The 11,668-nt window shown below is 48.2% G+C and overlaps 1 protein-coding gene across 1 annotated transcript; it reads right to left on the reverse strand.

The window, feature by feature from the left end:
• Positions 1–1,158: 1,158 nt before the first annotated feature.
• On the reverse strand, positions 1,159–2,166 carry EDB91DRAFT_346893 (uncharacterized protein). Its single transcript, XM_041326959.1, has 3 exons — positions 1,958–2,166; positions 1,707–1,898; positions 1,159–1,645 (listed from the first exon to the last, which is right to left on the reverse strand). Exons 1-3 carry the CDS (start codon positions 2,058–2,060, stop codon positions 1,296–1,298), a joined length of 645 nt encoding a protein of 214 aa, XP_041168882.1. The 5' UTR covers positions 2,061–2,166; the 3' UTR covers positions 1,159–1,295.
• Between the last annotated feature and the right edge of the window lie 9,502 nt (positions 2,167–11,668).

Here is an 11,668-nt window from a genome sequence, read left to right on the forward strand (position 1 = left end):
AGTTATCGTTTAGACCTGACGTATGAATAGAAAGGTACGCTGGTGGAGAGCCATACGCGTAGAGGGTATACTTATTGGCAGGGACAATAGCACTGACAGAATACTCATTGTGAACGTGATAAACTGGATTCTCGTCTGGCACCGCGACGCCTGCCACGAGTGTGACTGAACCTAAATCACGTTGGACTTCCCATATGACGAACTTGCAGGCACGCTCGGATATATTCTACCCAGGGACGACGACCCGCCGTGCTGGTTCGTTCTACACAGGAAGGCAAGTCGGAGGGCACAGTAAATACAACAAATAAACGAAACATACACATCTATAAGGGTCGACCACGGTAGTTCTCTGGACATTGTGAAACCGCGTGAGTCGGGACAACTAAAAGTTCATCGTGTCATTCGTCTTTTTTCAATCCAGAAGCTCTTACCACACAATATGAAACGGCTATCGCTAGTGAGCAACTTCGGATCTGTTGGACGTATCTGATGATCTCGTGAACTTCTGAGTCGATATGATTCTCACCAAGGGCAGTCATATGCTCACAAATGATCAAGGATGTCCAATAGATGGCGCGAGGACGGTAGTCAGCTTGTATAAAAATCTGCTACAAATCTATATTCATAAGACAACGAATTCGAAGAGCGAAAACGATGAAACTAAATACCCGGATCATGTCAGCGAAACCACCCTAGAAGCAGAAACATAGCCGGCGGCCGCTTCCATGCTCCCCAGTATTTATCGGCACTCCTATAGGGTTTGGCGCAAGAGGATCATAGTCTTCATCGCGTATCCAGTCATCGTCATTGCTGGGAGCCGGAGCACCCACTGTAGCGATACGCTGCAAATTCTGTGTGTTGTCGTGTGTCATGATACAGCATCGACTTGGTGATTAAGCCCTGCTCACCTTTATATTCCCAAAGTTACGATCTTTGAACATTATTCTGACGCTGAGATCCAAATAAAGTGCCCATCCTCAGAATTCGAAAGGTCAAGAGCAATAACAGATTTACCATATCATAAGTGACTGTCACGTTAGACCCGCTTTCTAGGCCACTGCTGCGTGGTCTGACGCACGACCAGGGTACAACATCACGCTTCGGCACGCATTCAATCCGCGAACATTGCTGATGCATAGTCCGGGCAACTTGAAACATCGAGATTCGGATCATGATGAAGTCCCCCCATGAGTGCGTACAGTAGAAAACAAAAGCACGACGAGTACAGTAAGTCGAGAAAGCAGAATGCTTGTGAGTCGTGGTATAAAGCAAAAGGTGTCTCAAAACTTAACTTTTCACGCAGATGTACTAGGTAATGTATGCGCTTGTGCCTCGCGCCTACGTAGAAGCCAAAACGCGATGAGCCCAATACACAGGTAAACCACTACATAAACCCCCATCAAATGCCACCACCCCCACGCCCTGCTCAAGATTAAATTAATTCCTAATCCTGACAACCAGCGCACAGAACCCGCAAACGTCGAGATTTCAGTGTCCTCGTGATCATCTGCAGCAGCCGCAGATGCCGCTTCAAGTCTGTGCAGGTAATCTCCAGCGGCCCCATATGACTGAAATCCCGCGGAAAGAGAGTCCTGTGGCACATGGCCACCATAATGATAGGATTGGTATTGGGATGCCAATGAATCTGTCGCGGCGCGTTTAGTTACTGACGACGAGAACCTGCTACTAATTAATCAAAGACATACCTTCTGCTACGCCCTCTCTCCGGAAACCAAAAATATACCGGATGAACCTGCCCAAGACCTTGAAGGACCAGTAGATGAACTCAAATATGTGACGTGCTGTTCTCCCCATGAACCGCAATGGTGTCACAAGGATATAAGGATTCACAAGGGTGCATATTAACGCTCCAACTACGACATAAGGATGTCTGATCGCTGTAGAGCGTGTTATCAGGCTTATCAATGATGTCGTGAGCAAGGTGCGAATAACGTACTCCAGTTGTTGACTTCTGTCAGGGCATAACATGAAGAGGCGAGAACAGCGTTCCACGATTTTGACCAGTCGATTTTTGTCAGGACTAGATGTTGCTGGGACATGGCTGTGTGTGTTCAAGGTCAAGAATCCAGACAGGTCTGTTTATATACGCAGCAGTGCATGATAGACACCGCGCACGCACTGTGCAGCATGATCCAGTAATTAGCGTGGAACGTTTGAATGTTCTGACGGCGAGCAAGGAAACACGCTTCGGCATCGTGTAGATGTGTAAGCATCAACATGATACGCACAACGTGGAGAACACATGGTGGGATGAAGCGCCTGCCAGTCACTTACCAGAAAGCTCCAAACCACGATAGCCACCAGACAACAACCGCAAGCTTCAATTCCACTCCATCTCTGTACAGGGGATCTTCAGTGGCCCCATATGACTGGAATCTCGCAAATGCAGAGTCTCGTGACATACAGCCATGTGATAGGACTGGTATCGGTACCCAAATGAATCTGTTGCGGCGCGTTTAGTCAAGTGATGCGACGCCTGAAGCTAGTTGATTGAGGATGTACCTTTTACTACGCCTCCTCTCTTGAAACAGGATAAACCTGCCCAAGACCTTGAATAGCCAAGAGATCCAAGGCTTGACTCAAATATGTAACGTGCTGTTCTCCCGTGAACTGCAATGGCGTCATAAGGAAATAAGAGAGACACATGAAAACTCCTGCCGTGATAAATGTATGTCTGAGTGCTGAAGAGCGTGTTATCAAGCTTATTAACAACGTAAGAAAATAACCCACTTATTGACTTCTGTCAGAGCAGAACTTAACGAGGCGAGAAGGGCGCCGAGCAATTTGGGCCAGTCAATGTTGGGCAGGTCTGGATCTTGCTGTTAGAACATTGCTGTGCGTGTAAGGTCAAGACCATCTAGATATCCAAACAAATCTGTTTAAAGAGGCAGCAATGCATAATAAGCGCCGCACACCCATGCATGCAACATGATCCAGTTCCCCTGAAATCAACTTTGTGACAAAAGTTGTATCCCCAGCGGGTGGTCTCGTTCGAAACACCTCAACGTCATGCACGCTACACAAAAACGACATGAGCGGGCGGGACATCGACTGCGTGTATTAGTGGAAAATATCTCGCCCGTCTGACCTCGGACATCACATATGGGTCATCTGGATTCTGGGAAGGAGGGAAGAAGTTTGCATGGGTGTATCAGGGTGTGTGTAAATGATTATAGGGTAGAAAATTTTGAATCTCAACTTATTCCTGCTGTGCTAATGAGGTGCACAAAAGCGGGAGTTGAGTTTCCTGTTCATGAGTAGGGAACGTACCTTGCTGATCTCGAGTGAATCGCGAAGTCTCTGCTACCCAACCCAATGCCGATCACCCAGAACAAAATACTATGAATGCTACGCATCCAGTTCATAGTCAAGCATGATACAGTATCATAGACAGCCGGGGCACTAGTCAGATCCACGTCAGGGAAGACTGGACGAACGAGGGTAGCAGTGAGGATAGGACCTTGTAAGTTGTCATTGATGGGTGGAGATGAGTAGAAGGCGCTCGCGTCATGCACATCACTAGCACTGGTGAGGTGGACTGTGTGTCCCATATTTTCCAGCAACACACAGCCCACCTAACCAGCACCAGAACAACAGGCATGCAACCATATGAACACAATGTATGTGAACATGCGTTTAGAATGTGACGTCGTAGGCACTTATGCGACAGATCAGTATTAGCACAACTCAGAAAATTGCTCGGCGGACGAGCGGGACTTGAGCATGCAAAGGGAGAGAAGGAGACCACGGACAAAGAACGCACTGACGATGCTCACAATGGTCGTAAAATAGTATTATCTGAACTTGGACGTGATGGTGGGTTATAGGGTATCTAGGACAGAGGAGGGAAAAAGTTTGCATTGGTGTGTTCATATGTATCGCTGACACTGGTGAGTTGAGATTAGGTTGTTGGCGATAAAACTATCTGCAACCTTATCTCATTTCGCCAGCGTTAGGATGACAGGGATGCGCGACCACCTGGATACAATTAAATTGAACATGCATTTAAAATATGATGTGGTACGTACTTTTTGGCGACAAATCGGCATCGGCTGCAGTAGAAAATATTTGGCGTTACGAGAGGGACTTGAGCATGCAAATGGAGAGGCCATCGAAGAAAAATGCCCTGCCAGCGTTCAGTCAGCATGCTCGCAAAGTCATCATCTGAACTTGAATGCAATGATGGGTTATAGCCCAAGTTGGCGACGAGAGGAGGAAGGAAGTTTGTACTGGTGTGTTTGTCAGTCCAGCGAATCACATGTTGTATTGAAAAACACCCCGATGCAAACGAGGCGATTGTCCTGCAGGAAGCAATCTCAAGTCAATAGGTGTTACTGGAAAACATGAACCGATGGGAGCCGCTTTCAACATCCCAAAGGCAAGTAGGAAAAAGGGTCCCAAGGGCCGACACATGAAAGTTTGAAAATTGAACCAGTGACCTGCTAGGTAGGAGATGGTGGGCTGCGCGCTTGTGCGTCACACGTAAAATAATGTATGCATCGTAAATGCTGGCAAGTTGGACTGCAGCTTTGTATAACCCCAAGACAACGCAATGGCCCATGCCACCGGCGTCTCGGCGACGGGCGTGCGCGACCACCCAGATACATACCAACATGGAGTGTGTAAACTTATTTGCAAGCGAAAACAGTGTCGGCAACGGTGAAAAACACATAAGAAGTGACACTTGGCCCGGCACGCACAAGGAGAGGCAGAACAGTGAATCGTCAAGAACGCCCGACATGATGCGTGGGCGAGACATCAACACCATGAGGATCATCGTCGCATCATGGTTGCGATCTCTCGTTCGTCTGACCTTGAAGGTTATATAGCTCATCTGGATTGAGCGAAGAACTTCTGACGCGGACGAAGGACGCAAAATAAAACAAAACAAAACAAAACAAAACAAAACAATGTTTGTCGTTGTTTGGTAAACAGGTGGACGCATTGACCTCGAGGAGGTGTACATTGCATTATATCTGTACATCAAGCCGACCATCAGAAAGTTATACGATAGTCTTCGATCTCTTCGCTCGCAAGCCCGATCCTTCATCTCCCTCAATTTTCCACGCAACACCCCCTTCTTCTTCTCCACCGCCCAGTCGCTTCTTCCACCATAGATGCATATGGTGATTCTGAATCCGAGTCTCATGCACCCCTACCCCCGTGTGATGCAGACATTCTCTCGCGTCCTGCTCGAGAACGCGTAAACGTGCGCATTAAGTACTGCAGATGAATATACAAGCCACGTACATGGAACGCAGCAAGAGAAGAGCGGAATATCTCGCGCACCAGGGCGATTGTAAGAGGTGGCTCTGTGCGTTTGCTGCGTAAGCGGGGAACGAGGAAGGCGAAGGCGAAGAAGAGTTGAAACGACCCTGTTTGAATATCATTCCGGTGTGTTCCTCAGATGGCACTTGTTCAATGCGATTACGATTACGACTACAGGTGCATATCGTGCATCTCAACAACACTCTTTGTACTCGGGTATTCTACCATTCCTCACTCTCTTTTCCACCACAATAACTCCATTCCGTGCGCCGTCACGCCTCCTTTGATATTTCAAACACAGATGTCCTGCCACATCCCCCGCGATGACAACACACTCGTTGATCCTACGGTATACGTGAGGCCGTGGGGTTACTGCGGGGGAAGAATCAAAGAGAGAGGGTATATCTGACTGTGATCTTTTGTCTCGTGCTTTAGATTTCGAACCTATTTTCAGGTACAGACAGATATAAAACGCACGCACTTGCGCGCAGCTTCGTCCATCCACGATGACAAGTGGTGTCCACCGCGAGCGCTCGCGAGCTGTGCCGCCGTATTGTGTAAACCATATACAATGCAGCAACTCAACTCGTTAGCGTCGGAACGACAGGCATACGCGACCACTCGGATGTGTCATTCTGAAGCGATAGCTTTTCAAACATGGGCGTGTACGTATTGACGAAAAACAGCGGAGTAGGACCACTCACAGGAATACGACGTGACACCAAGGCGTGCAAAGGGAAAGAAGGAGAACTACTGTACGCTCAACAAGTTATGAAGTTTGTATTATGTGCTTACCAATGTTCTTCATTACAGTTACACTAACACTTTTTGGTCGCTGTACAGACAACGGCTCAGAGATAAGAGACGAAAAAAAGACGAGTCATGCGGTTGATCCAAACAAAAACATTGCCGACCATAAACAATGACCTCTTTACGGACATCGCATCACACAACACCTGTCCGTCTTCCTTCGACCACATACCACCATCTTTCTCCAGCTGCATCTTTCACCCCTCGGCCGCTAAGACCTTCCCCTAAAATGTTTACACCCACAGCAACGTGCTATCCTTCGCTACCTCCACAAAACCCACGTCAAATTATGGACGACAGTCAGTCTTGCGGCAATCTATTGAACCATCATTGGTATTGCTCGGATGATATCTGGTTGGGACTGTGGATTTAGCAGACCGGGTTCGGGCATCTGTACTGGATTCATTGTTGCTAGTTCCATCAGTGGTGAGCGCTTTTCAACATCTCCTGCGTTCATGTAGCACAAATGGTGGTTTACAACATTATTAAGATCGTTCCTCCCCTGAGTTCCTACCAATTCAACCTGATCTAGGAGCCGCACGACGTTCTCTAGTCGCATTCTCCTGCGTCTGCTGTTCCTTCAAAGATGTAGCATTGGATGTGCTCTGGGCCGAGCTGGAGAATTTGAAATCGCTTTTCACTTGTCTTCCACGAGATTTATGGACTAGAAATAGTAATCTCAGGGAGCTTGTACGGCTTACCTGCTGTCTGTGACACACTTTCTGGCTTGCGATGCTAACTTTTTTCGTGATGTCATTGTCAGATCACACGGAGACCTGTAACCGCAGCAGATTGGTCGGTCTTCGAGCGATACGCAACTCGGGTGCGAGTTCCGGGGGAGATCAGATCAGATATTTTTGGAGGCGTAGATGCGGGGTTCGTCTACGCCATAATGAGTTTTTCTGCCCAGTCGCTGCTGGTGCCAAACCTTCGAGCACTCTGCTGCGGAGGATGTCCTCACAACTTCCATCCATGTATGCGTTACATTCTGGGTCCTAACCTCGGCTGCCTATATCTGGCGTCCAACCAAACAAATTTTTGGATGCAGATCATGTCTTCGTTGGTATCAGGTCTCTGCAAACATTCTCCAAGACTGGAATTCGTCAAACTACATCCGACGTCTTCCCAAGTCACTGAGGTTGCTCAGTCGCTGTAGATATGGAACGGCTCACAGATGAAAACCCGACGAGTCATACAGACGATCTAAACAAAAACGTTCGAGACTACAAACCATCATGACCATGACCGATGACCATGACATCTTCCATGGCCTCTTTGCGATTGACGTTTGTCCGTCACGGTCTTACCAAGGATACGCAGGGAGTATACGGAACTCTTCTTTAATTCCAGGAATTTCCGGCAGAACAGCGACTAGTATCCATAACGCTGTGCAGTCGTGCTGCAGTCGATTGCCTTCATCGTGTCAATTTTTCTGTGAGGTTCGTGTGATAGCCAGTTGAACAACCAAAGGTCCGTTACGAGCAATGCATTGTCGACAAGGAACTTCTAGCATCACAAGTTGCTCGTTCACGTTATATTTAGCTCAGCGAGAGGCGATGCGAAGATCAGCGCACGGGACCTCCGGGATGTTCATCTCAGTTTCATACTATATCAACCTGTATGATCAACATCGTCCGTCGACCCTCCATTTCCTGCGGGGTCTTCATTTCAGTACACAAGGATGATCAAAAGAGGTCACATACTTGAATTTCGTCAATCTCGAACCGAGCATACTCATTGCAAGGATGCCTCTCTCCACTATGTCAATTTGCAGCGCAACACCATGTGCGAGTTTGACTCAATTGGTCTTAGCTACTTTTGAGATGTCGGGTATGTGGATCAGCAACGTTTCGAAGTTGTGAAGCAAGCGCGGATATAATCTCGCACAACTGATCTGGAGAGGGGGGATGTAGCTGCTCATCTGTTCTGCGCAAAAACAGTAGTAAGTGGGCTATCACAAGGGTATGCAGCCAGACCCATCATCATCATCAGGAAGTTTCCCTATTCCAACGTCTAATTTCTGTGTTTCTACATCCCACACCGTGACCTCGAGGTACGGCCTCCACCGCCACGACTTGACTGTGCGAGCTTTTCCGTGTCTGGCAAGAATCGAACTGCGCCCACATAATCACCACTCTCGAATGGACTGGCAGTCACGAATTTGCCAATGTCCAAGCTGCGTATCTGCCCTGTCCAATCCAATGACCCCGCTTGCCAGTAGCGTGCTGTATGCAGAGATATCGATGCAGGTAATCTCCTTTGAGTGGCCTCTGATTTTTTTTTCACGACCCCCGTCTCAACTTCCTAGGCTTTGAGCTCCCAGGCAGAAGTCGCATGTCCACCACTGGCAACAACCGATGACCGTCCATTGATACCACCACCACCCATGCTCTCTGTTGCAAAACATTCTGCGTCTCCTCAATCTCATTGCCCTCCCTTGTCCAAAGATCCGCTGATCATTCGCCGGCCATCCGGAAAATAGGATATCGATCGAACTAAGTAGCTGCGGTTGCCGCGTCTTTGCAAGCGACATTGGCAAGTAGTCGTGCACGGGGAAATATTATTTGGATGTATCCGAAGGAACAGTGGTGAGTTCTCCTCGTGCAGTAGGTCTGATCCTGATAACGAATTCGAAGATGAACCCCAACTCCGGATAGCCTGGTTTGCCACCTGAAGCTGAGCATCAGTTCATCCGCACTGGAAATTGTTTGACATTACCAAGATATTAGCAAGGAAGAAGAGCTAAGATTTTTTTGAATGTGTACACGTTATTGCATATCGCGCTTCTGCATGGTAGTGCTAGCAGTGCATTGCTTCTATTTGCTTGAAAGATTTAGCTCACAGGATAAACGCACCTCTCTATCACGGTCTTCGCTCCCAAGCTTGAGGCTCGATCCCTCAATCGACTCGAACATGGTTGGTTCCGCGGAAGCAATGAATGAATGCGGATTACGAGAACATGTATCCCTGATACTGACGCCATTCCTGAGGCTTGAGTGTTCAACGTACACGTTACAGCAACCACATCAATTCCACAGCCCCATGGCCTGCCCAATAAAAATACAGCTCCGAACCACGACAGGGGACTGATAGTCACACCTGACTAGCGGTCGCCTTGCTGTACGTTTTAGATCTCACCAGTCAGATCTAAGACGGTAGATAAGACAGATTAGTATGAACGAGGACAGAGGCACGAGTCCGTCCAAGGATGTGGACACCGATGGGCACCTTGAAGGTTGTCATTGGCGGGTGCATATGCATGAAGGGCGTCCGCGTCATGGGCATGTCCATCGCTAGCACTGGTGAGTTAGGCTGTGAGCATCATAACACAACTCGGCAGCGCATCAGTGTGAATGAGGACAGCGATGGGCACCTTGAAAGTTGTCATTGACAGGTGGAGATGCATGGAGGGCATTCGCGTCATGTGGCATGTACATCACAGCGCTGGTGAGTGGGCTGTATTTTCACAGAAAACAATACCTTACCTCACCAGCATCAGAATGACAGATGTAGGCGAACACCTGGGCAGAATGTATGTGAAAATGCATCGAGAATGCGATGAGGTATGTGCTTGGATCAGTATTAGCATCACCTAAAAAATTACTCCTGGATGAGAGACTTGAGCGTGCAGAATGACTACCGAATAAGAAAACCTACCAATGTTTGGTCAGCATGCTTGCAAAATCGTGCCATATGAATCAGACAATGCGATGAGGGTAATAGCCCACGTTGGCGACGAGAGGAGGCAGAGAGTTTGCACTGGCGTGTTTGCAAGTCCAGCGAAAGTCTTACTTGCAAACACTCCAACACAAACGACGGGCTCATAGCAGGAGATGACTGTTGTACATCGCTAGCGCTGGTGAGGTGTACAGCGTCTCATATCGCTATAAAAACAACTGGACACCTAACCAACGCCAGAACGACAGGCGTGCGCGACCACATAGATACAGTTTATATGAACATTTTATAATATTGATGTGATGCGATACATACTTGTTAACCATCGACGGGCACAGTAGCATAACCAATTACTTGCCGAACGAGAGGCACTCGAGTGTACAAAGGAAGAGGATGGCACCAACGAACAAGAACGCCCTGACAACGCTCAGTCAGCATGCGCGCAAAAAATCTTGCCATCTGACCTTTACGCGATGGCGGCGGCAACGGAATGGCATTACCTAAGAAAAACACTCCGTACTACAACGTGGCATTTGGTCGGCGTGCACAGGGGAGAGGGGGAATACGGCCATGAGTGGGCGATGTATCGATGCTATTAAGACAAGAGGTTCACATCTCTTCAAGGATTTGATCTCTCGCCCGTCTGACCTTGAACGTTGTAACTGATCTGGATTCAGGGGAAAATGACAAAGGAGTGATTGAGGAGGAAGTTAGCATGGGGGTATTTATAGGCGAACGAAGATTTGGATGTCAGGCTATTGATGCCGCAAAGTCAACGAGGTGCTCACATTGCAAAAGCGGAATTTGAGATTCCTGAAGTTGTGAGTAGAGAAAATATATTTCTCGTGTCAATAAGATCATTCATGAGACTTGAATAGTTTATGTGGAATTATATGGTGAGATCACGAATATATAGAGGGGGCTGACGAGGTGCTGGCAACTTGGGAGGTTTGGAGGCATGACGAAAAGAAAGTGTATTCGAGAAAATCGAGATCTCAGATACGTCCTTATTTGCGTGATGCTCCCAAGAACATTGTTAGCAAGGAAACATGCTTCAGGCCATCGGATTCGTGGAACCGACGTGATACGCACTAGGTGGATCCATTGATTGAAGAAACTTGAACATCGCTTGCAACGCTTTGATTTATGTTTGTCTTTGTTTAGTATACAGGTGATATGCTACACGCATTGACCTCAAGGAGAAGGTGCACATAATGCAGTAACATATACCCGTCTCAGACAGGCAGCCGGGCGTGACAATGTACCAATAGAGACGGGCCACCCGGTGCCGGCCCATGGCAATAATTGTACTGTGTTAGACGAGTGGGCCGAGGGGGTGGAGTGTCCAAGGCAAACGGATGGGCCGGGTGTATATAGTATATATGGTAGTATAGCAATGTACTATATAGGAAATTATGAATAGTAGTAGTGAATCCAGTGTGTGATAGATGAGTGGGCCGGAGGAATGGAGTGCAATATAGACGAGTGGGCCGGGGAACTGGGGTGTGATGGAGACGAGTGGGCCGGTAAATGAGGTGCAATGGAGACGAGTGGGCCGGTACATAAGGTGCAATGAAGACGAGGGGGCCGGAGAATAGGGTGCAATTGAGATGAGTGGGCCGGTATAGCAGGTGCAATGGAGATGGGTGGGCCGGTAAATATGGTGCAATTAAGACGAGTGGGCCGGTATAGCAGGTGCAATGGAGACGGGTGGGCCGGTATGGCAGGTGCAATGGAGACGGGTGGGCCGGTAAAGGAGGTGCAATGAGGACGAGTCGGCCGGTGTTATTGGGTGCAATGAAGACGAGTCGGCCGGTGATATGGGGTGCAATGAAGACGAGTTGGCCGGTGATATGGGGTGCAATGAAGACGAGTGGGCCGGTGATATGGG

This window comes from Suillus paluster (assembly GCF_016628075.1).
Source record: "Suillus paluster strain FC165 chromosome Unknown EDB91scaffold_243, whole genome shotgun sequence".
NCBI lineage: Eukaryota > Fungi > Basidiomycota > Agaricomycetes > Boletales > Suillaceae > Suillus > Suillus paluster.

Bases quoted from the DNA above. Each gene is read 5' to 3' on its own strand.
- EDB91DRAFT_346893 (XM_041326959.1), bottom strand. From the start codon at position 2,060: ATGTCCCAGCAACATCTAGTCCTGACAAAAATCGACTGGTCAAAATCG. The intron at 1,899-1,957 runs GTACGTTATTCG...CACGCTCTACAG, and splicing joins GACAGAAGTCAACAACTGGA to CGATCAGACATCCTTATGTC. The intron at 1,646-1,706 runs GTATGTCTTTGA...GCGCCGCGACAG, and splicing joins GAGAGAGGGCGTAGCAGAAG to ATTCATTGGCATCCCAATAC.